The 23,819-nt window shown below is 41.2% G+C and overlaps 1 protein-coding gene across 4 annotated transcripts in view; it reads right to left on the reverse strand.

Annotated features, from left to right (window-relative positions):
• Positions 1 to 256: 256 nt before the first annotated feature.
• Positions 257 to 23,819, reverse strand: part of fndc3a (fibronectin type III domain containing 3A) — a 54,160-nt gene continuing 30,597 nt past the window's right edge. For all 4 annotated transcript variants that reach the window (XM_011482314.3, XM_011482315.3, XM_011482317.3 and 1 more), the window contains 23 exons: positions 22,836 to 22,912; positions 22,501 to 22,747; positions 22,071 to 22,379; positions 20,913 to 20,971; positions 20,058 to 20,224; positions 19,912 to 19,971; positions 19,699 to 19,837; positions 18,144 to 18,197; positions 17,128 to 17,252; positions 16,780 to 16,954; positions 16,518 to 16,604; positions 12,985 to 13,123; positions 12,560 to 12,628; positions 12,347 to 12,465; positions 10,273 to 10,378; positions 9,278 to 9,453; positions 9,043 to 9,156; positions 8,805 to 8,954; positions 6,609 to 6,952; positions 5,977 to 6,189; positions 5,692 to 5,858; positions 4,746 to 4,870; positions 257 to 2,720 (listed from right to left, as the gene is read on the reverse strand). In XM_011482314.3, coding sequence (XP_011480616.1) covers positions 2,394 to 2,720; positions 4,746 to 4,870; positions 5,692 to 5,858; positions 5,977 to 6,189; positions 6,609 to 6,952; positions 8,805 to 8,954; positions 9,043 to 9,156; positions 9,278 to 9,453; positions 10,273 to 10,378; positions 12,347 to 12,465; positions 12,560 to 12,628; positions 12,985 to 13,123; positions 16,518 to 16,604; positions 16,780 to 16,954; positions 17,128 to 17,252; positions 18,144 to 18,197; positions 19,699 to 19,837; positions 19,912 to 19,971; positions 20,058 to 20,224; positions 20,913 to 20,971; positions 22,071 to 22,379; positions 22,501 to 22,747; positions 22,836 to 22,912 — 3,548 coding nt within the window. In that variant the 3' untranslated portion in view covers positions 257 to 2,393. The remainder of the gene's footprint in view (positions 2,721 to 4,745; positions 4,871 to 5,691; positions 5,859 to 5,976; positions 6,190 to 6,608; positions 6,953 to 8,804; positions 8,955 to 9,042; positions 9,157 to 9,277; positions 9,454 to 10,272; positions 10,379 to 12,346; positions 12,466 to 12,559; positions 12,629 to 12,984; positions 13,124 to 16,517; positions 16,605 to 16,779; positions 16,955 to 17,127; positions 17,253 to 18,143; positions 18,198 to 19,698; positions 19,838 to 19,911; positions 19,972 to 20,057; positions 20,225 to 20,912; positions 20,972 to 22,070; positions 22,380 to 22,500; positions 22,748 to 22,835; positions 22,913 to 23,819) is intronic.

Raw genomic sequence — 23,819 nt, forward strand, 5'->3', positions numbered from 1 at the left:
TGGAAACTGAAGAAATTCAAATGTTAATTTTTAAATGAATAAATGGTTACAGTGTCTCTAAATAAAAAAAAAAAAACATTTTTAAACATTGCATTTAAACTAAATTACCTAGATTTGTGTAGAATATTAAAGATTTGTCAATTTCTGATGTAAAACCACAACATGAGTCATGAAAAAAGCACATTTACACAGAACACTGCTGTCAGAACCACAGACAAAAGTCAAATAAATAAAAAAAAGGCTTGAGAGTCCAACGTGAGGAATTATAAATCTTTTATTGTGCATGGATCCTTTGTAGATATCATGGCTATACAGATACACTTTAGATACATATCTATGATTATACATTTTCCCCATAACGAACATTGTAAAGTGATATGTCTGGAAGTATGTATAACAAATTTTTCTTTTTGGAATGTACGGTGTATGAGGTAACTGCAAACATTAAAATTACATAAAAATGGTCTTAATTTTTTGTGCATGTTTTTTGTAGCATTTCTGATAATCTCTGCAGCCTAAAGACTTTGGGTAAAGCCCGCGGTGAAGAGGCGTTAAAATGGCACACGTTTCGATCGCTATCAAAAATAGGAATTCGATTTTCTTTCAATGACCAGGGGACATTTGCAGAATGTCTGAGGGACCAAATCCATGTAATTCTTGCCGACGTTTTGCAGGGTACCGGCGCCTGGTTTGGACAGCTGGGAACCAAAAACAACACCAGACCTTACAGGCAGATCACCACCGAATGACTCGGTGTTTGCAATCTTTTACAAATACATAAACACACAGAAAAAGGCAAATTTCTTTTTGTTTCACAGGAAGTACTTGATAATACATTTTTGTATCTGCCATTTGCGTTCCACGATTACTCAGGATTTATTGTCTTCTCTGGAGAGTATTAACTTATATTACTTCAATATCATAAAAAAATATACTTCACACATGTATGACTTGACAGCGGAAACCAAAATAAATCTTAATATTTAGAACTACTTTCCATTTCTCTCATGATTACATAACACCAAATAAATGCTGCAAAAGAGGAAATAAAACACATTTTAGCGTTTTCTAAGCCTAAAAGAAAATACATCGGAACATAAATGGAAATAAAAAATAAAAAAAAGAAAATACTCCCAAGATTTTTTTTCGCTCTCCAATTAAGGCCTCTGAAACAACTGGAACTTATTTTTTTCTCCTCTTTTTTTTTTTTTTTTTTTTCTCGCTGTTTCAGTGACGTGTAATGTGATACTACAACTTTTAAAACACCCAAAACACAAGTAGGGCTTGCACAATCTCAAAGTGTGTTCTATAAAATGCATCACAAGACCAAAATGCAGTCAGTCAAAGTTTTCTTCCACTAAGGTGCAAAAAAAACCCCAACAAAATCAATTACTGGGGGAGGACAAAATTGAACAGAACGTACGAGAAAGGATACATTTTTTTGTGCTGAACAACAATATTTCAGAGTTAAGCAGCGGTATGATTGTAAAAACAAGCTACAGTAGAACTATGATAGTAAAAATAAGTAGAACTTGCTGTTTCTTTTGTTTTCTAACTTTATACTGAGCTTTTTTTTTTTTTTTTTCCCTCCTCAAACCCACAGATCCTCGTCTCCTCGCTGTACAAAAATATACTAACATTTCTCCAGTCATTTTTGCATCCTTAAACATTCTGAGCATCAAAAGAGGTCGGAAAGTGCGAAATGAACATTTGAAACCGTGAACGACTTCTCTCTCTCTCTCTCTCTGGACTCTGAAACTCTTCTTTGTTTTGTGGTGGTGGTGGGGGTGGGGGGTGGACAGGAAATATAGCCCCTTCAACTGGCCCTGACGCTTTCTGGCTGTGTGCCGCCATGGCAACAACAACAACATGCAGGTTTTTACAGATCTGGCCTCACCGTGGAAAAACACACTGGCCCGACAGGTCCCACGATCAAATACAGGCAAAACGACGCACCCACAGACGCTTTTTTTCTGGAACATCGATCAAAACGGTTCAGAACGAGACATGGAAATATAAATAACAATTTCTATACATTTGATATATGCACCGGTCTCCCCCCTCTGCCCCCTCGCCAGGGCCCTTTTATCATGATTATGCTATTTTTTTTTCCCTTTGCCAATATGTAGGAATTTGAACTGAACGGACGCCGCAGACGTGGGTGACGAAGGCCAGGAAGGTATACCAGGTGCAAACAGAGGTTGATGAGCGCTGTTCAGCGCTCACTCCACCCCCACGCCGCCACGTTCCTCCTGCTGCACCCCATAACAGCTAATGCAATTACTCTGTTGGAACCGGGAAACAGTCACAGTACGAAACAAAGAATACAAAACAACAGAGAGATGGGGGGAAGAATAAAGCTATAACCCTGCAGCTGGGCGGCGCGGCGCTGCTCATTTGATGACAAAGTACTGGATGACGAAAGCGATGAGGATGGCGATGACGGCGAAGACCATGAGGAGGAGGAAAGCACACTGCTCGTCTGTCAGACTCTGTCTGGTCCGGGCGGACTCCGCGCTGGTTCTGAGCCCTGAGCCCGCGGAGCTGCCGCCCGTGGCGGCGGCGTCGCTCCGCTGAAGGGAGAGGGTCACCGTGGGGCTGTAGGGGCCGCTCAGTTCCGTGGCGTCCTGGCACTGCCGGATCGCGCACACACGGAAACGGTGGTCGCTGCTGGTCTGCAGGTTCTGAGCATGGAAGGACGTGGCGGAGCCTTTGTAGATCTGTGGAGGGAAGACAAAGACCGACGGGTTAAAGCAGCTTGTTTAAAAAAAAAGAGATAAATAAAAGGGCCTTTCACTGAAAATTCAAGAGCCACTCCAAAAAATAAACTATGCGTTTTTGTCATTTTTACATGTTATTGGGGCCTTTTTCTAATGATGACAGACATACATAAAGAAAGCTCAAAATTGCATTTCTGAGTATTTCTTTATTAAAATCTTTGTGAATTAAGAGCAGATGAAAAAAGAGCCAATAAAAGATGATCAGAGTGGGGCTTTAAGATGTGAGGAATATATATGGGGAAAAAATAAATAAAATTGATATTGGCAGCATCTTCTTAACATTAGACAGTCGGCTACTGGATATTATTTTCTTTAAAGACCCACTCTGATGAAAAAGGTGTTTTTAGCATGTTCTTGTGGTATTTCTCTCATTATGGAAGACAGAAAATTCAGACTAAAAGTGGATTTCTGAGTATTGCTCTATTAAAATCCTGGTGAATCAGGACTTGTTGGATGCTCATCGTTCAGCAAATCAACCTTCACCGATTCATGGTTCGGCAGTGGTTTTTGCGTCCCTTTCCTGACACAACCCTGCATTTTATTCGGGCTAGGCAGGGAGACTCAGACTGGCGCCCCCTTGTGGCTTAATAGTTATGGTGAATTCACACCGGACGGCATTTGCGAGTGAAATTCACGTCCACCTCTCTTTTTTGACGCACACTGCTCGATACCCCGGTGGCGGAGAAAACGCCAATGTTTTTCTGGACTTCACTGGTTGCCACATCATGGAAAACATGGCTGATGTTGAGCGAGGAGCTTGGCTTCATACGTTCTGGAGAGTTCTACAGAGTTCACCAGATCATTCAGAGTCTCTCCTGGTGCTCTTCCTTCCATTGGCAGGAGTTGCGCCTTGGTTACGGCCGTTTTAAACGTTACTTCCGTCTGTCTGTGAGCCAGTTTGAGCATTAACCGGCTGGGGGAAACAAAAATAAAACTCGGGGGGTCTTTTTATTTTGATGAACATAAGATAAACATCATAACCCAATGGAGCTGAAGTCGGGCAGCCGACCGCCTACGAGCCAATATCGCTCGCTCGATCCCCCGGCCCCAGTGGGTAAAGAAAATAGATGAAAGTTCAGGACAAAAACCCTAGAACGGCCATATTGGATTTTATTTTCTAACCTTTGATCGAGTCACTTGCCAAAGCCGAGTCCTTGATTGGCTGGCACGTGTGTGAATGTGTGTGTGTGACTGGGTGAATGTGTGTGTGACTGTTAAGCCTTTTGGACCTTGTAGGTAGAAAAGCGCTATATAAGTATACGCCATTTCCGTGCCGCGCCCAATGCCCAAATCGTGCAGCAAGACCTATGATCGCATCTGTACATTGACTCGAAATTCCAACTTGGCATCCCTGATGCGCGATCGTGTCCGGTGTGAATTCGGCTTTAGGCAGACGCATTAAGGTCCCACAATGGGGAAAGAAAACAATTCCTGGTTTCCTGTGTAGCAGTCCTACACGCAGCCGACTGAGCCATCCAGCTCTGACCTAAGTTCTAACATAAATGTCTCTAATGCAAAATGGCTTTCACTTTTGATGTCAACTAACATCCTTTGCCTACAATAAACCCAGACGTTTGAATCGACTGAATCCGACAGGGGAGGACTGTCATGTGTTTCAGCGGCTTGATCCAATTGTCACATACGTGTTAGATTAGCATCAGCCTGCAGAGCTCATTATTCCATGTTAGCGTGGCTGCAGGCCATTACGCTGAGCGAATGTGCCGGCAGGGCTGTGACAGCGGCCATACCTTACTGATGGGGCGCTTTTGCATAAAGGCGAGCTTTTAAAGCCGCCGTGACTCAACTAAAGAACAAACAAACACCTCTGTGAAAACAATGAGGCCTTGAATCCACCTGTATCCTGGGTCGGCAGAACGAGGCTGCAGTGATGGATGATGGGTCGGCTGAAGGTCACCGGGCAGGACTTGAGTGCATGAGTAAAGATTGACCCCCAAGTGCAAGTACCTGTTTGAACTCGGAGTTTCCTATCATGCTCTGCAAGGTGTAGATAACAGGATCTCCCTTCATGGGGGGCAGAGCTTCCCATGTGACTTCACAGGAGTTGTCATCGAGACGCTCCACTTTAGGAGCTGTGGGGTAAAGACAGGAGAGATTCCTAATTAAAAAATGACGTTTTTGTCATGAAAAATCTCCAAATTTTAGCATTTTGTGTGTTTTCTGTTAAAAAAATGAGAATAAACATCTGCAAAAGCTGGTATTGTCTTTAACACTAAAGCTTTAGCTCCGGTGTCGACACTTTTTTAAATTACCGTAACTCTTCAACCATTCATGCAACAGATTTTAAAGAGGGGGAAAGGTGAGGGGACTTATTTACAGTTTAAGTGACAAAGTAGGACAACACTTATATGATTTCTGTTAGGAGGATTTACAGCCTTCCCCTGCTTATTCGCATTTCAATATGCGCGGTTTGCGGTCACGTGACTCCTCCAGTTCATCACAAAAACTCAGCTCAAGACGCTCGTATGAGGCTTTTGTGGCCAAAGGAGGAGGGGGAGTGGAGATGAAGAGCACGCCGGGCTGTCGGCTTCCATGCCGGCTGCTAAGGATTATTTCATAACGGTTTCAAACTTGACACGTGTCGAGAAAAGTTTGGATGTGGTGGGGAGAATCCAGCAGTTTTACAAAATAAAACTTCCTCCAGATTCTAAAAAAATAAATAAAAATAAATTATAGTTTGTATTTTTTCTTTGTGGTGCATTACCAACTGCCGGACAGTTAAAGGACTCCTGGATTTAAGGAGCTGCAGGACTGATAAAAGTCCTTATTACTGGCTTTAAAAAAAAAAGCTTTTCAAAGGCTGCAGCAGAGCAGACCTGCACATATGAACTAGTGAACAAGTGAAAAGGGCCGTTTCAAAGATAAAAGCTAAAATGTCGAGGCGAGAACGTACCTTTCACAGGAGCTGGAGGAGAGCGTGGGGTGGTGAATGTGTAAACATTGGAGAAGGGCCCTTCGCCCGCCTCATTAAAGGCCTGGATGCGGAACGTGTAAGAGGTAGACTCATTAAGCCTCTGGACTTTGTGTGTGTGGCATGGTCCTTTATACAGGGGTATAAATCTGCAATGACGGGAACATAGAGGCCCAGAGAGAAGCGGTTTAATGAGCGGCAAGTAAACATGACAAATGTTAGACCGTTTTTTTTTTTTTGTCCAGCCTGAACGCCGGGGCCACCGACCTGCCGTTTTTGTCCCCCATCTGCAGCTGATACTGGAGCGCCTCCGAGGAAGCGGCCTTGGTCGGGCCGTCGCCCCATTTGAGCCTGAGGGTCTGATGACTGAAGGCGGTGCACTCCAGCCGCGGCGGCTGCGGAGGCAGCGGCTTGGTCTTCAGCTTAAAGGTGTGACTGAAGGGCCCGGTTCCCAGGCTATTCTGGGCTTGAATTCGGATCCTGAGACAGAACCAGGAGAAGTGTCACCATCAAAGAGATACAGAGACGGTGCTTACCTGACAGGTGCAAAGACACATCAAAGAGGGATTAAAGACGTGTTTCTTCCACTGCTAAAAGGATTTTTTCCTTCACTGACTGCACAGTTGAAGATGGAGTACACAGCTCTACATCCTTTAACTTTTACCAAAAGTTCATTTTCATTTGGAGTTTTTTAATAATCTCAGTGAATATAAGTTGAAAATCATTTTTGTCCATAAATAATGGACTTTTAAATGAAATTGTATGTTTAATATTTCATTTTTGGCACATTTAAAGCACAAAAACAATTTACTTTAAAAGTTTTATCAATCTGGTTGATTTTCCTTCAGAGCCAATTGGTGCAGACATGTGAAATCAAGCCGTGATGTTTTATCAGGGACCTGTAGCTGGTGTCCGGCTGCAGATGCTGGATGACGTGTTTGTTGACGCGACCGACCACGACTGGCTGCTTCTCTCCGAGGTCGATCAGGTAAGAGGTGATCTCCGAACCGTGATCGCACGGAGAATCCCAGCCGATGCCGAGGCAGGTGGAGGGAGAGAAGACCGGCGAGGGGCGTGAGACGACGCCCTCTTCATCTTCCTCGTCTTTGTCGGCTGTGGTTTCATACTTCTGCAGTTCGGACTCTTTCAGCTGGTAGATGTTGCTGACGGCGGCGGGCACGGAGCAGGGCGTCTGACACAGCACCGCCTCGCTGAAGGGTCCCACGCCGGCCAGGTTTGCCGCCTGTACAACAGCAACAAGACAGCTCTGACCCGTGCGTGGACACATGTAATTCTCAGGTATGACCAGTAGGGGGAGATGTGAGGTAATCATTACAGACCAGCTCAACAGGTGTGCTGTTAGTATGAATCTTAGTAATAATGGAAGAGTTTAGTCAATATTAAGGTTCATTGGATCAAACATCATAATGAAGGAAACTGAACCAGTTCAAACTAACTTCCTGCTTTGTGTCATTTTAAAAGTCAAGAAAACAAGTGGTTACAGCTGGATGTGCAGCATTTTAGCTCCATGTTTGGAATCACGACTCACTAAACTGACTTGCTTTTAAAATAAAATTTCATTAAGCCGACATAATTTCTGCTGAGGCCTTATCAGAAAATGTCAGTAGTTCAGTTTCATGTTTCTTAAAGATAGAAAGAAAATCTGTTTCTGATTGCAATTATTCCTAATTAAAAACATCTCCCTTTTGAGTAGAAGCAAAAAAAACAAAAAACATGACAGCATCACAGAAAATGACTAAACGCAACAGTGTAGATTGATGAGAGAAATCTGTCTTTGATTTAAGAAATGTTAAGAACCAACAAGCAAAATCAACCGCTTATCTGAAATGTAAAATATAATAACAAAGGACATTTTTCAATGATTGTTTACTCTAAAAGAAGCATTGAGATCAATCCATGTTCTGTCCACTTTTTAACAGACAGAAATTAACGTAAAGAGTTTATTTCTCACGAGTGAATTCTTTGCATACATTTTTTCAAAATAAAGCAAACAGACACAACATTAGGCCAAATTAATCCAGAATATATTTTTACTTTACTTCTACAGCAGGTATTTCCATACTGGCTGGAGTAGTATTACAGGAATCTTCACCTTTATCTTTAATCCAAAATATGTTTTACCCAAAATATACGAGAATCCCATCAGTTTGGAACAACCTTGACCACACTGAAATTGAGTTAGAAGATTAGTCCTTGAAGGACGTTCCAGATTTTTTATTTGAAGTATTTATACACACTAGAATAAACGCAGAGGACCTTTGTGAATCAACACTAGAACTACAGAGGCGGCCATTTTGACTACTTTCAAAATTTGCAACACCGTAACTTTGTACAAATAACCTATGGACCAATAAGAGTCTGACTCTTCCTAAACATGTGTATATTTTATTCTATCATTGTGTTATAATTAAAATGTTGAAAAGCATGCTTTTCATGGAAGGGGGTCATATTTTACTATTTGCTACATTTTCCTGATCTTTCTATAGCTTTATTGCCTTTTTTTATGTAAAGCTAGAACTTAGTTATAGCTACATTCTAAACCAGAGAGAGAAAAAAAAGACCAGTAGTAAAAAAAAAAAGGCCTGATAAGATCAATAGTCCATTCAAATAAAGCTAATCAAGCTACAATGTTTTGATCACTGCGGAACACATAATTATAGTTTTCATTCAGTGTCCTAATGTGTTAATACCTATTCTCCCATATACTCTAAAACAGGCATGTTCAAAGTCCGGCCCGTGGGCCAACGTTCAAATTTCCCCCGTCATAAAGTCAATAATGTTCGTCCATTGGCTGTTTTATAATCAGTGTGTATAATTTCTTTATTGTGATAGGCTGAATCACATTTTACCTTCAAAGTTTTAAGGGCCAGATTGATTTGTCTCTGTGCTCAAAATGCCAATGATTTGTACTTCTGAATAAGACAAATAAATATAAATGTAAGTTTTACAGTGAGCATTTAATTGTTCATCTGTTAATCGAACATTTTTTATGAACCCAGATTCAATGTTGACAAAAGCTTTATTCCAGTCTAACACTCGATGTCTCAAAATAAAATGTCAAACAGGCGTCTCACCTGCACTCGGCAGAAGTAGTTGGTTGCAGGGAGCAGACCCCTCATTTCGTGGCTGAGCGCTGACCCGCTGTAGCACACTTGCATGGTGCCTTCAGCTGCACCCCACTCCAAACGAAACTCTGTCACTGGAGCTCCGTTACAGGGAGGGGCCTGCAAGTCAGGGACAAAGAGCAGCTCCCACAACAATGCAGTTTTAGGGAATTTTCAGGTATATCTGTAATAACGCACGGTGTCTTACCTCCCAGCTTACAACCACACAGGTAGGAGATTTGGATGTGGTTGAAGGAGCCTTACACTGTTCTGGGGCTCCAGGGGCAGTTGTGATTTCACATCGCTCCGATAGCGGTCCGAACTGTTTCCACAGAAGACAAACGCACGCAAATGTTTTTAAAGTAGATTGTTGAAGTTGAAGCAGCACAAAACACGCCCCATGCTCCTGTAACTGAAAGATGAGCTTCAGGAGTCGGCCTCACCCCAGCCTTGTTTGCCGCCTTGACCCGGAAGCTGTAGGTTTTGCCAGGCATTAAGGCCCCCACAGAGCAGTCCAGCTCTGGACCCTGGTAAACCTCCCGGCTCACCTCAGCCTGCTGCCCGCTCACTTCCACGCTGTAGCAGGACACTGGACTTCCTCCGTCTACCTGAGGTGGGACTGAAACGTTTCCAGAAGCCGGATTGTTAATCAGAAAAGGGTTACAGGGATGCGCATGCAAAAGTCAAATATGATGCTTAGTTAAAGTAAACAGATTTGATATAGGGCTGGGCGATTAGTTGTTCTAACCGATTCATTTGAATTAATCGGTTAATCGTTGTTTGGAGTAAAGTCAGTGGGCCAGTCTTTCGCAAAGTGCAGATGTAAAAATTGGCAACAAGCAAGGAGGAGCTACTTCCGTGAGGCTGGAAAAAAAAAAAAACTAGCGCAGCTGCCGGGAGAATGCCCACCCATCCACCTAACTTCTGCTAGTTGGCTCTGTGTAGCTTCAGTTTAAGGATCCAGTAAGAACTGGGGGATAAACCTGTTGGATTTACAGCAGCAAAAGAAAATTTTAATTTCAAATTTAAGTGTTGATTTGGAGACAGCTGTGTCATTACACACCGATGCTACGATGCCATATGCTTCGATGCGATCATGCTATGCTATCGAGCTGTTCCGTGTGTCGCTTACATGCGATCACCGACCACTTTTAAGTCAGACTATAATTTCATGGAGCGGACATTAAGATGTGGCGGATAAATACAACAAATTTTATGCATATAACATTTACGAAACTGTATTTTGTAAATATAATAAGAGAGCATTACAAAGCCGGCGTGGAGTAGAAGAAAACAAAATCAAAAGTCGAATTTGGACTGAAAAAATCTGCGATTTAACGCCCAGCTCTACTTTGATATGAAATGCTTGGAAAGCCATGCATCAGCCGTAGCAACAGATGCATCCCACGCAGACCTAACTTTCCGCAGAATGACTCACCCCAGCGCAGTTGGACCTCCCTGGATTTAGGTTTGCCCACCAATCGAGGGGGCTGGCAAGGCCCCGGGGGCACCGCTAGCGTCTGGACTTGCAGAGTCTCCGACATCTTTCAAAGAGGAAAAACAACACAGCAATTAAGCCCCAAAAGAAAATGACTTCACAATCGCACACCATCATCTCATTCTGCCTCGAAATCTGCTGGATGCAATTGTCATTTCCCTTCAGCTTATCAGGCTTGATCCAGGCTACGACAGAGCAGAGAGGAGGGCACTGTGAACGTACTGGGTAATTGTATTTAGGCAGACGGACAAATGTGCCATTTCCTACGCTGGAGTTAGATTAGCCCACGGGAGGAAAAACAGAGCGAAGTTCTGTGACGAAGTCAAACATGTGAGCCGTATGTCACATTGTTCTGCACCAAAAAAGCACAAACTCATCACTGTGACTCATGTGAGCCTCATCAGGAATAAATGCATGCACAAACAGCTGATATAGAAATGAATGAGCAGCGTCTGCAAACCGAGCTAATTGAGGAAAGCATCCTCTGACACATGCAGGGACGGTTAATTGATTAGAAAGTTTTGTTTCGTGTAGAAACAGCGGAAAGCAAACTCCATAACCATAAAAAACGACAATTTCCGACTCGTGTTTGTAAATCTATAATTGCAATTAAAGCCACAAGTGGTGTTGTATGTGAACTGCAGGCTAAACCTGCCCCCTTTTGACATGCCCTAATGACTGAGCGGCTGCTTCACAACCCTCGCTCTCTCCTAATGCTCCTCTGGTCATTTCTGGTCAAAGCTGCACACGACAAATTCATTCCAAAATGTATTATTTTTTTCCAACATAGTGGCATTTCTGTTGATTTGATCTCCATAGCAACCATTTTATGTTTTGGTCACCTGGGGGTGGCACGCAGGTCTATGTAACTTTTAGAAGAATCAGCAATAGCAAATTTTTTGATTTCCATAGCAGATAACAGAGGTTTTTTTTGTTAACCACCCCCACGTTCCAAATACAGTATGTCATTTCATGTTGTATCGTTAGGAATCATGTATTACATATTTTACAATATTTCTGTTAAAAAAATATGCAAGTAACACAGAAACCTCCCTTTTGCCAGCTTTACTTGCTGCAGCTTTTCAAAATCTACAATTTTTAAAACCAACATTTTTCCAAAATAGCTTCCCAACTTTGCTCGAGAAGGCGACGGACTGAAATCCCTGAAAGAGTTTAAATTTGTAGCTGGTACTAAAAGGGATTTCTTTTAGGAAGATTCAAGATGGCGACGTCTTGTTGAGGCCAAAGGTCAAGGAAACTTCAGTTGTAGATTTAACCTGGAGCTGTGTGTGAAATTTTGTGAAGATCGAACGATGAGCGAAAAGGTGAAACTCGACAAGTTTCACCACAAGCCTCTGGTCCTGTGGCCATCCCATAATAATTTTAATACTTCTTTTCGACATGCCCATTATTTGCTTTATGTTTGTTGCTCAACTTTAAACCTTTTCTCTTTTAAGCTCCATTAGAGATTTTTGCCCCACTCACTTTTTTGATGGTTTCCCCCGCTGTGATGTCATCACCCCCCCCCCCCCCCACACACACACACATTTATTTTCATTTTCTAGGTGTGTGCTAATTTGGGTACATTTTAGAGTATGTGGCGGGGGCAAAAATGTTGCAGTAGGAAAAAAGAATAGCAAAAACTATTTGGTCCTTGCAGTCCAGGACTACCACAGACCATAATAATAACAAAAAAGGATCCGATCAGGGAGGAGCCAAGAAATGTTTCCATAATCTCAAATAGAAGGATAAAGACTCACAATATAAAGACGATACAGCGAAAAAATGAATGAATGTCAGAAGATGATTCAGTTTTCTAAAAATAAGACAACTTTTAACTTTTCTAAAAAGAAAAAGGTTTGGGTAAATAAATGTGAGTTATGGTCTAAAAATAATTAGCTTGGCATTTGGTGCTGCATTAATTACAGGTGATCAAACTTTCTGTCCTTTTGTTCAAAGAGCAAAGCTGGGTGCACATCCATATATGCATGTGTTCGGATGCTGCATGACTCACCGGGCTCTGCCCCCCCTCACTCATGCAGTAAACTCTTGTTTGGTAGGAGCAGCCAGGCTTCAGACCGTCACATACATGTTCCAGGGCTGGCCCGGAGTACACCAGCCCCCAAAATGAACCTAGAAAACCAAAACAACAAACATTTTTAATCAATCTATTACAATAAAGTGTTTTTCACAATTTCAAATGTTATTATTTATTTTTTAAACCTACCACTTAAACCCTCAGACAGCTCCACGACATATTTTGTGACTTCTGACCCACCGTCCTCTTTTGGTGGCTCTAATTCCACCCCCCAAAAAAATAAAAAAATTTAAGTTATTACAATAAAATGTGTGAATAAGCAATTATGGAAAAACTGTTTTTACAGTGATTGTTAGAAATGAATCCAGCTGTGATTCAACAGCATCTTCACTTTGCTGCAGTGAGAAAGCAGACAGCTTCACAGCAGAAACACAAAATAAAATAATCTGCTATCCATTGCTCAGACTACCTTGGACCTTAGACGTCACTGGTTTCATTTAGCGTCAAGGACAGCTCCATGACTAAACAAAATCGGCAAACTGGATTTCACAGGCTGTGAAATATGAGCAAGACTGAGCCGCTTTAGGATCCGGAAACTGGGAAGGGAGGCTCACCCCAGGCCATTTTGAAGCTGTTAGGCAAGACTCTTCCTTTGATGACAGGCCTGCAGGGACTGCTGGGTCTGTCTGGCTTCGTGATGAACTCAACCACCTGACTGGGATTACTCTTTCCTTCTGAATTGTATGCTGCCACCTGTTAAAAGTGGAAAGACAAAAGCAGTGTGCATTAAAATAACAGAAAATAGTAGATGTTGAAGGAGTACAAGAATATTAGATTTGGATGATTATATTTTAGAATTTATTTTCAAACTCAGTTGCTGTTTTGTTTTTTGTTTTTTTAAACTGGTCCCTTCTGACACTTTGGAGGTGAGATTCTATATTTCCTCTCTAAATCACTTGAATATATTTTGATGATGGATCTCCTCACTCAAAGACCCACTCCGATCATCTTTTGATCTATTGTAAAAGCATTTCTAGTGGTCTTTTAACTATGATTTTGCCGTATGTAGCAAAGAAAAAAAACCCTGTCATTTTCAGTTGTGGGCAGGACCGTAGGCGCACACCTTCCTCGTCGCTGAAAGATCTCAGTTTATAAGATCTATCGATAGTTTACCTGGAATAATCCAGCCGTACAGTTTTGAGCCAGATTCCAGCTTAGACGAGGAAAACAAAGACGTACGTGGATGTATTTGTCTGCAAGTAGATGCATCAGAATGGAGCTGAGGTTGTGTCCCGCCCTTTGCATACCCTACGACACATTTAAGCTCTTTTTTAAAACTCGATTTTTCATCTGCTTCTTATTTCCAACGATTTGAATAAATAATAAGTCGGAAATGCAATTTTGAGCTTAATATTTTTCATAAATGAAAAAAGACACAAGAACATGTTAAAAAAACAAACAATTTTCAGAGTGGGGCTTTAAAGTCGAGACGGATTTAAAGCTGTAGCAGAGCCGTACACAGAGACTTAAATGCGTTTTCCTGAATGTTACTAAAGCCAAACCCCTTTTTAAATATATACTCAATTCAATTAATGTTGATTTGCTTCAGTGCTCCAAACATTTTTTTTATCAGAGGTGAAACGCAGCATAAATATGTCAACACCAAAATGGAAATGTTTCTCCCTTTTTGGCAACTAAAAAGAGAACAAATATTATGAGTGCAAGCTCCCCAATTATCAGGCAATGAAGAAAATCACTTATGACTGTGGTTTATTTGGTTTTAATGGATTAGTAGGTGTAATTTCACTAAATAAAAGCGTAGCACATAAAGATGATTGCTCTGACAATAGAACAATGATAGAAGTAGCATTATGAGGTTTTGGGGAATTAAAAAAAATATGGTTTAAAATAAAGGAACATTGAATTTAATCCCACAAACAAGAGCTGAAAGACTGATGTTTAAGTCAAATGCAAAGTCTGATCACCTACAGGATTTTGCTTTAGGGCTTCTTATACTTTTGTTCAAAGGAATGTTTTCATTTTATTTGCAAATAAAAACAATATAATTATATGCAAACCAAAGTTTGACGTCTGTGACAAACAAAATGAATCAGAATCACAAACATGCAACATGTTTTTCTGAGTGTTTGTCTAATCACTTGACTTCCTAGCTTAAAACTTCTCAAAATAAAAGGAACTGAAGTCAAAGCAATTCATTATGCAGCCATTAGGGGGCTTGTTCTGCAAGAGAGCCACATTTTATTCTCTGTGAAATATATAGACACATTACAGAATGAAACCTTTTGACATTTGTGGCTATATGTAATAAACATGACGATAATGTTAAGATTGTTAAGGTTTCTGAGGGGTGTGTTCTTTTGATTGACGGGTACAGTAAAAACAGCTGTCCTTTCTTTTTGTGCTAACTCAGACATTGATTAACATTTTCATAACTATTCAAAATATCACGACGCTAAAGCTTAAAAAAAGGCTTTTAAAATGGATAGAGAAAAAAAGGGGTTTGCTGAAGTTATGATTCATTGACGGAAAACAATTTTTGGACTTTAAAAATGAAAAAACTTTCCTAGAATACAAAATAGAAAGAAATACTTTGAAATAACTGCATTTTTTTCCGTCTTCTAAACAGCTGTCTTCTCTTTCCTTTGCCAAAGGAAGTAAATCAGGGCAGGTGTAGAAGAGCGATAACATGCTTTAGTTAATATTTAAAACCTTTTTTACCAAAATCATGGGATTCCAGGAAAACTGCAATTATTTCACAAACCACCTCATCTCCAGTAGCATTTCAACGAGAAACATCTGCAACAACACAACATCCTTAAAAAGCCTGTGGAGCAGAGCTCATTCGTATACGCAACCAAGACAAAACGAACAGTCCTCTGCCTCCGCTCAGGCCATGCAGCTGGATAATTAGAATAAAAGAGAACGGAGGAGGGGGTTGGTGAAAGTGGGATTGCTTGATAAAGCATTTATCCATCAGGAACATTTTTTTTTTTGTAGTGATAAACCACAGGAACTTGTGGATAACTCAGCTTCTAGTCGATTCGAGAAAAGAAAAAGAAAAATCTCCCATTTCATGCAGACATTGGGAACAGGAAACCAGGAAACAACAGCTATTAGGCAGATAACCAATGCAAACACCTGTGATCCAGCTGCCAGCTCCGACTTATGTAATGGAGTGCCACTGCAAAAGCTGAACACATCCGTCTGTTTGAGGGCGGATCGGTTGGACGACAACAGTCATAAGGCAGGTCTTGTGCAATGAAATCAAACAAGTAGGTGTCAATTCATACCAACAATCGTCCAGACACTATGATTGTAAACTTATCCTTTCCATGGTTAACAATAAGTCAGAATGAAGACGAATCTTTGGTGATTTTTACCAATACAGACATAAAAACTACATCCAAACATTGAGATGTTAACAGCATAGCTTTTACTGCAGTGTTTTGATTCTTTAGACAACTAAAACCCTTGAACTGCTTACACAACTAACATATACTTTCAGCAGATTCTGTCGTTAGGCAACACTTGACTAGTTTAAAGTAATGTAAAGCGGTGCGTATTGGTCAAAAGCGGATATTAAAAAGCTGCTTTCCTCCACTACAAAATCTGCTGATTTGTGTTGATTGTGTAAACCACATGTGTCAAACTCAAGGCTCGGCGGCCAAATGTGGCCGCCGGGCCACCGAGGGACCAGTGTATATCCCTTTCAGGTCTTGATCTACAGTTTGCCATTTGATTCAGAAATGTGAGCCAATTGTTTCTGACTGCACAAAAAAGTCTAGACTTTCACTAAAAGAGAAGAGGAAAAAACAGGAAACATGAAAGGTTGAAAATAGCAAAGTGACTTGGGGGGCAGTCTGTCCCAACACCCTGTTAACATCAGTGCCAGCCAAAAGGCCACATACTGGCCAAACACTTTGCTCCCCGAGCTTCTGACTGAAGATCAAAACCAGAGTCCTGTTCATACTATCAGCTGCCCACCGCTCTGTTGGCAAAATCCTGTAAACCGATGAGTCACAAGGCCGGCGTTATCACAGCAGCCCTCCCCGACGTCGGCCCCCTCCACACGTAGACAATACTTTCTAAATTAAACCGCCAGATATCCCGTTTTGACCTCACTTACCCTAAACTTGTACTTGGTGCTCCTGTGGAGATTCCTGATGGTGTGGGAAAGCTCTTCACCGTCGTAGCTCCGCTGGAAGCCGTATCCCTGAGACAAAGATGGAAAAACTCAGGATGAACCATAACCAAGAATCCCTAAGGTCACCATGCAACAAAAACACACGAACCACATAAACTATTCAACACCGGTTATGTTTAGTTTACTACACCGTGAAAAGAAACAGATAAATATTTTAACTGGACATAATCCAACTTTGGCGTACCGAGCCTTCCTCCTCCATCTCCAAAATGTAGGAAATGTCATCCTCCTTTGGAGAACTGCTGGGCCTCTGCCACTTCACACACAACCAGGTCACTCCCGCCGTCTCCAGTTCTGGAGGGAAGGGTGGCAATGGCACACTGCATGAGGTGAACAGGTCCACCACTTCACTGAACTCACTGGGGAAGGGCAGAGAGAGACAGAGGATGGGAGAGAATGGGAGGAAGAGACAGCAAAGTGTGTCAGACGCACATGGACAGATGGGGACAGTGAGTGGAAGAGACAGTAACATAAAAATGGAGACCGGTGAGGGCACCACCCATGGAATAACTGCACTCATTAGAGCTCTTACCTTACACCCATGTCATTTTCTGCTGCGAGGCGAAACGAGTATCTTGTAGCTGGAGTAAGCTTGGTCACTCTGTACTGCTTCTGAGGTCCACTATAGCACTTTTCAAAAATGCCTGTGCCTTTCCCCTTTCCAAACAAAGAAAACATGTTTAGTTAAAGAAATACACCAATAAGATCGTCTTTACATATACAGTGGTCCCTCGTTGATCACAGCAGTTATGTTCTAAAAGTAACTTGCCAGAGGTGAAATCTGTAAGGTGGTTAACTTTATTTTTTTTCAGCTATTCTAGATTACTTAAAGACCCACTGTGATTTAAAAAATTAGTGTTTTTGATGTTTTTAACACGTTCTTGTGGCATTTTTTGATGATGGAGGACATCTATATACATATATACATGAACAAAAAATTAAGATCAAATTGCACTTCTTAATATTTCCTTATTCAAAGCGTTGTACATTAGGAGCAGATGAAAAAAATGCTGTTTAAAAAAAATTGTATTTTTATGTAGAAAATACGCTAGGAGTGCCACAAGCTCCGCTCCATTCTGATGCATCCACTTGTGGACGACTAGATCCACAGCTGGATAGCTCCAATACTGCTCGCCATTTTTGTTGCACCGGTAATGTTAGGTTGGGGGTGTGAGAGGCTGTGAGCTAGCGGGAGAGATTGTAAACAGACAGCTCTCAGGTAAGAACAAGGGAAGGGAGGCGGGGTTGCTCCATGCCAACAACTCAGTTGCTCTGCAGAAACTATGTCCAAGAAAAATAGATCAGAGGATGATCGGAGTGGGTCTTAAAGGCTGTAAACTTCTACCTACTCACTTTATAAAACAACAAAATGAACACATTGAAAATTAATTTAAATTATTAGGATGCAGAACACAAAAAATGACTCAAAATTTTTTACTAAAAGACTCGCAGAATAGCAAGACCCCAAAAGGATGAACCGTGATATAGCGAGGGACCACTGTAAAACAAAGAAATGTAAACTGTACAATCTGTTAAATAAAATGTTACCTCATCCCATTGAAGAATGTAGTTCAGAATTTTGGAGCCATTGTCACACGAAGCCTGATATGAAGCAGACCGATTAGTCAACGGTAACGAGAAAACTTGAATGTCTTTGCCTTTCATGATCAAATATGAATGCAGGATATGTTTGGTTCACAGATCCAGTACTAAACATTTTATCCAACTGACATGTTGCTTTTAGCTTCAAGTACCATCAGGTGGATACCTCTGAGCAACGGCCGCATAAAAGAGTTTGTTACTCAGGGTAGAAAAGTTGTGCTGCTGACTGTTTAGAAGATTTAAGCTCAAACAGGGATAACAAACAATCCAGGCAACAGTGAAACAGCTGAAGATGATGGATGCTTATTGTTCAACAGTCCACAGAGAGTGTGCTTCCTGCTGCCAGGAAAGAGCAATGTTTAAATTCTGAATCTCATTTGGACATGGCAGAAGTATGTTCATCCAAGCATGCCCTCAGAACAGGATTACCAATATGCTTAATGCAGTTAAAGCAAAAAATAAAATTGATTCTGGGTGTTGTGCTTAAATACTGCTGCGCCTAATGCCTTTTACAATGAGGTTGTATGTTTAACGGCTTCATTTCTGACACATAATTGTTGAACTGCTTGGAAAACAATGGTAGGAAATCCATTTTTATTGACCAAATGAAAGAATCATACAAGACAAAACTAAGCAGGATTACTTAAAAATACTGCCAACTTTTAAATGTAAATTTGTTCAAATGATTTATTGTTCCAGCTTTATCTAACAGCCATTTTTGATCTTTTATGTTTTGATTTAAGGTTGAATAAAAAATGCCTGCACAGCAGTGCCGCTTATGTTTGCGACCAAACCGCTCGGCATTAATGCTTGAAGCTCTTTTGAAGTATTTTCATTAAAATGCCCAAAGTCAGGAGCATTAAGATAAACAACAGGTGGTGCTGCTCTGCAGTCAGCAGTCATTAAGCAAATGCAGGAAAATGATGACATTTAAAGAGCGCAGCTGGAGTCGGTTACAGAAATTCAACATTGCCGTTTAATTCTGTGGATGAAAAAGACTGGGATTATTCTGCATTAATGGCATTAATGTCAAAGGACTGTGATAAGATGCTCATGTAAAATCATAAATGGGTTCACTGTCACTAACTTTTAGCTTTGTAAAGGGGTGGATCTGAACACGGAAGTGAGACTCATTGAGTTTTACTGACATTTGGTGAGCAGCATGGATGGTTGATCCTGAGGTATGCTGTGAAACTGGAAGGAAAGCTGCGCGGCTGGCGTCACGCTTTGTAATGAAACAAATCGAAGCCACTGCAGGAAATGTCCAAGACTTGGGGGGTTGAAAACAATGTGTCACGCCCTTAGAAAAAAATGTAATGTTGCTTTACTGAGTGGTCTACGACCTTAAAAAATGTGTGCGTGCCACCTGCGCACAGGTTTGCTAATTTTTTCCAAGCAGACTGCCCTTATCCACTTGTAAAGACAGTTGTTACTAAGGCATTAACTGTCAATCCTCCTGTAGATAGCATATATTCATTTAAAAACTATATTTTCCTTTTACCTTCCACTGGAGAACAAGGGCATTCTTGGTCCCACTGGCCTTCTTTGGAGGATTGGGGGGGTCTGGCTCACAGCTTAGAGTCGTAAAGCTCACAGGTTCTGATGGGCTTCCCACTATAGAGTTGGACATGGCCTGGACCCTAGAAAAAAATAACCGTTACATGGGGTCTGTCTGTGTGGACAGGATGTTAAGCTGGCAGTAGTTTATGCCAACCTGACGTGATGATCGGTCGCCGGTCGTAGACCTTTTAAAGTCGCACTTAGTTCCTCCCCACTGCATCAAAGAAAGTCACGGTTAGTTGGATGTGAGGGCTAAAACTTTGACAGCGGGGGGAAATGAGTCTTCATGTTTGGACTGACCAATACATAGTCTGGTATTTCCCATCTTTCCCCTCAACTGAGACAGAAATGTCATAGCTGAGGGGCTGTGGAGAGCTGGAGTCATCTTCCACGCTGCCATTCTCATTCTCAGGCCTGGCAGGGGCAACCCAGCTGACTTCAGCTCCTCTTGCTTGGATGTCTGACACCTAAAATGCAAAGGTTGGACAAATCACAACTGTAAAAACACAAAACAGTGCTTTTTAACAGTGTCCGCTAAATGTTTAACACACAAATTCAACAATTTGAGCTTTAAAATAAAAAAGTCTTTTCCCTTAGGTTTTAAAACACAGCACTTGACAAAAAGCGAGAGACTTGGATCAAGTCAATGCATCCATGGTACGCTTTTTTTTTTTTTTCCCCCAGCTGCAGGGATGTGCTGTACCATCCTGAGATTTCTCATTCTATTCAGAGGTTTAGAAATACTCCAAACTATACTGCAGGGGGGGAATTATATGTGGAAGAGTCCAATCAGGTCAAGTCCGTAACTCCAACACTCAACCCTGGAGCTTCACCCAAGGCTTTCACTTTCCACTTTTGGTTTCTGGCAGTTGATTCAAACATGAATAGTTTGTTGGAGTGCTAGAAAATAAGCACTTTCTTTTGTAGCTGCTCCTTTCCTGCCTGTATTCATTTTCAACAGCTCTGAACTGAATTACTTTTTGCAGCTTTACAGGAAGTTCCGACTTTCACACACTGTATGAGATAAATCCTCGTTTTCAGTCTGGGAAATTTGAAGGGAGTCTTTGTGGATTTTAAAACACAATTTTCAACAAGGGCCTAAAAATGAACACAGTATTTTAAAACGATAAAAACCAAGAGGAGGTGAATACTCACCACGGGTTTACTGATGGTACTCAGAAATGCGATCAGGGCCTGAGCCTCTTTGTCAAGCACTAAAAAAAACAACAGAACATTTTGTTATTTATTTTTTTCACAAAAACAAGGTTTTTAAGAATAAAGGCAGAAATTTTGTTTGTTTAAATGTTATCAGATTGGTTCGTCGCTACAACGTGCTTCATCTTTCTTTCGTAGAAAGTGTTGATTACAAAAACATGTAAAATTATACCAGGAACATCTTTTCAAATGCATATTTGCATGGTTTTTGCATAGTTTGTCAAATTTACACACATTTTTAATATTTAGTAGGTTTTTGGTTTCATTCCATAAAACTGGACTCTTTTCTACAGAAGTTTGAACTTTATTTTTAAATTGTTTGAAATGTAAGATAGTTGATGTTAAGGAAACTTTAGTTGGTTATTATGAAAAAGAATGGAAAATGAAACTGCTTCAAAAACCAAAATTACAGACTTATTTGCAAATTAAGGACACATTTTCTGCTGAGCCATATGTTATGTACAACTTGAAAAGAGGACAAAGATCCCTATGTGCTCAACCTAGAGCAGGAGTGCTCCCCCTACAGGTGGAAGCAGGGCGCTTTAAAGGTGTTCCTGAGGAGGAAAGACTCTGTGAGGTCTGTGAGCTGGAAGTGGTGGAAGATGAATTTCATTTTTTGTTTTATTGTCCTTTGTACCAAAAACAGAGAATTTGTATGTGTGAGGTAATAGAAAAGAAATTTCCTGATTTGTTTTGGTTATCTGAAAATAACATTTTACGTTGGCTTTTTGAAAATGACATTTTTTGTTTGGCAAATTTTGTGTCAAAGGCATGGACACTTTGTATTCCGTTAGACTCTGACTAGTGGGGGTTATTGGATTTTTGTGATGGGCATGTTTCTATACGTTTTATGTATTTTGTCTTTCAGTGTCATATAAGCCCATGTGGGCTGGGCACATTAGTGCATGACACTTAAATAAATAAAATCATCAAATCATATACTGCGTTTCTTTTATTTCATTTTACTGCAGTAATAGACTACCAAATGATTTCAAGAGCCTTTATGAAGTCACAAGATGTAATTAACTGTTGTGACCATAGGGCAACACGCCATCCCATCATTAAACTGTAAAACCTCTGGACTGCAGCCTTTTGTACCTCTTGACTCCCCGTTTTTTCCCTTGCTGATCTGCTTGTCTGGACAGGTCACCGGATGCCTGTGCTCTGCTTCCAGTCCTTTCCCACCAATGCCGTTGTGAATGTCCACTGCTGGGGGGCTGTTGCAGGACTTTTGCGGGGAGGATGGAGGACTGTCCTTCACCTGGCCTCCTCCTCCTCCTCCTCCACCACCACCACCTCCCTGACGCTCCTTGAGTTTCTTCTGGAGACGTTCGTGTGTTTTGGTAGTTCGGTCGTCTCTGTGGACAAACGTTGGGCGTCCGTGTTGGGGGTGAGAATCTGCAGAGACTGAAGAAACCAACATAGATGAAGTCACAACCTTAAATGCCAGTCGATGTGGTATTAATATGTTAAAAGACTATTTAAGGCTTTTGGCTAAGAGAATGGTCTGTTGTAGGTTTGAACTCACCCTGCTCTGAGAAAATATGGGCAGGATGATATTGGGAGATGTACTGGGAGCTCAAGTCACCCACACCTCCTGCCATGCTTGTGTACAGGTGAGGAGGAGGGGGCATCATGGCGGGGTGTGGGATGAAGGCAGGCATGTGTGCATGGGGAGGAGGTGGAGGATGATGCAGCGGGGAATGTCCCCCTGGGTGGAAATCTGGTTGCTGAGGTAAAACCAGAACCCGCCGCACTCCGTTCTCTTCTATGATCTAGAAAGAGAAAAACAGCCAGGCTTGCTTATAATCCATGAGACTATGATCACCTAACAGCTGAAAAGAATTAGAGTTGAAGAAATACCTGTGAAACGTATCCAGGAGGCACATAGATTGGAGGCACTGAACCATTTGGAGACATCATGGGAACCTGAGCAGGACCTGTGAGGAGACAGGAATCAATGACGCTCCCTTTATTTTAAAGGCGGACAACATTTTCTTTAATTCTTCGTAAAGTGCCTAATACAACACATTTCTCATCATTTTTAATAAAAAAAAGTATATTAAAATGATAAACACTTATTTTCAACCGGATTTCTTTAAAGTACACAATTTAAAAAAACTTTCACTGCTTGACTGTAAAAAAAAAAAATACTATGATTAAACATTCTGCAAAAACAGGCGGGAAGAAAAAGTGCATTTCTCAAATACTGGCAAATGCAAGCAGACCACTTTCCAAAAGTGCTGAGAAACAAAGTTTCTTGCTCTGTTGTTGAGGCCAGTTCAGCGGCTTAGCTCAGCTCAGAGAAGTGACAGCTCAGCAGAAACCCTTGGAGAGGGAAACACAGGCATCTCTCAGCCAAGCTGCACTTTTCTGTTCTTCTGGAACCATGAAACAAACAGTGGGCTAAAACTGCAGAAAACAAGCAGCACAGGACAGGGATTCAGTCTCCTACCAAGAAAATCCACTTTTTTTCTGTAGCTGTGGTTTCAACAGATGATGTCAAAAGCAACAAAACTAAAAAAAAGAAAAAACCTGAACAACTTTTCCTGCTGACATTCAGACAAAGCCAAGTTCATTTTTTCAAACTCTTTGAAGGGGGAGGGATTTTAATTTTTACAATATAGTTTGCTGTTTTGATCTCTACAAGCACCACACAGTCCAATGATGCTGAACATGTATATAAATTTGCAGGATTTAAAATGTTAACAGCACTAAAAACATACATGGAAGCAGAAATTCTTGGGAGGAGCTGCAGTAACTACCGAGTAAACACCTAAAAGAAAAATGACTCAAGTTCAGAGTTCACTGCTGTTCTCCACACAGCAAAGACTGTGAAACACTAAA

The sequence above is a fragment of the Oryzias latipes genome, chromosome 13, assembly GCF_002234675.1.
Source record: "Oryzias latipes chromosome 13, ASM223467v1".
In the NCBI taxonomy this organism is placed as follows: Eukaryota; Metazoa; Chordata; class Actinopteri; order Beloniformes; family Adrianichthyidae; genus Oryzias; species Oryzias latipes.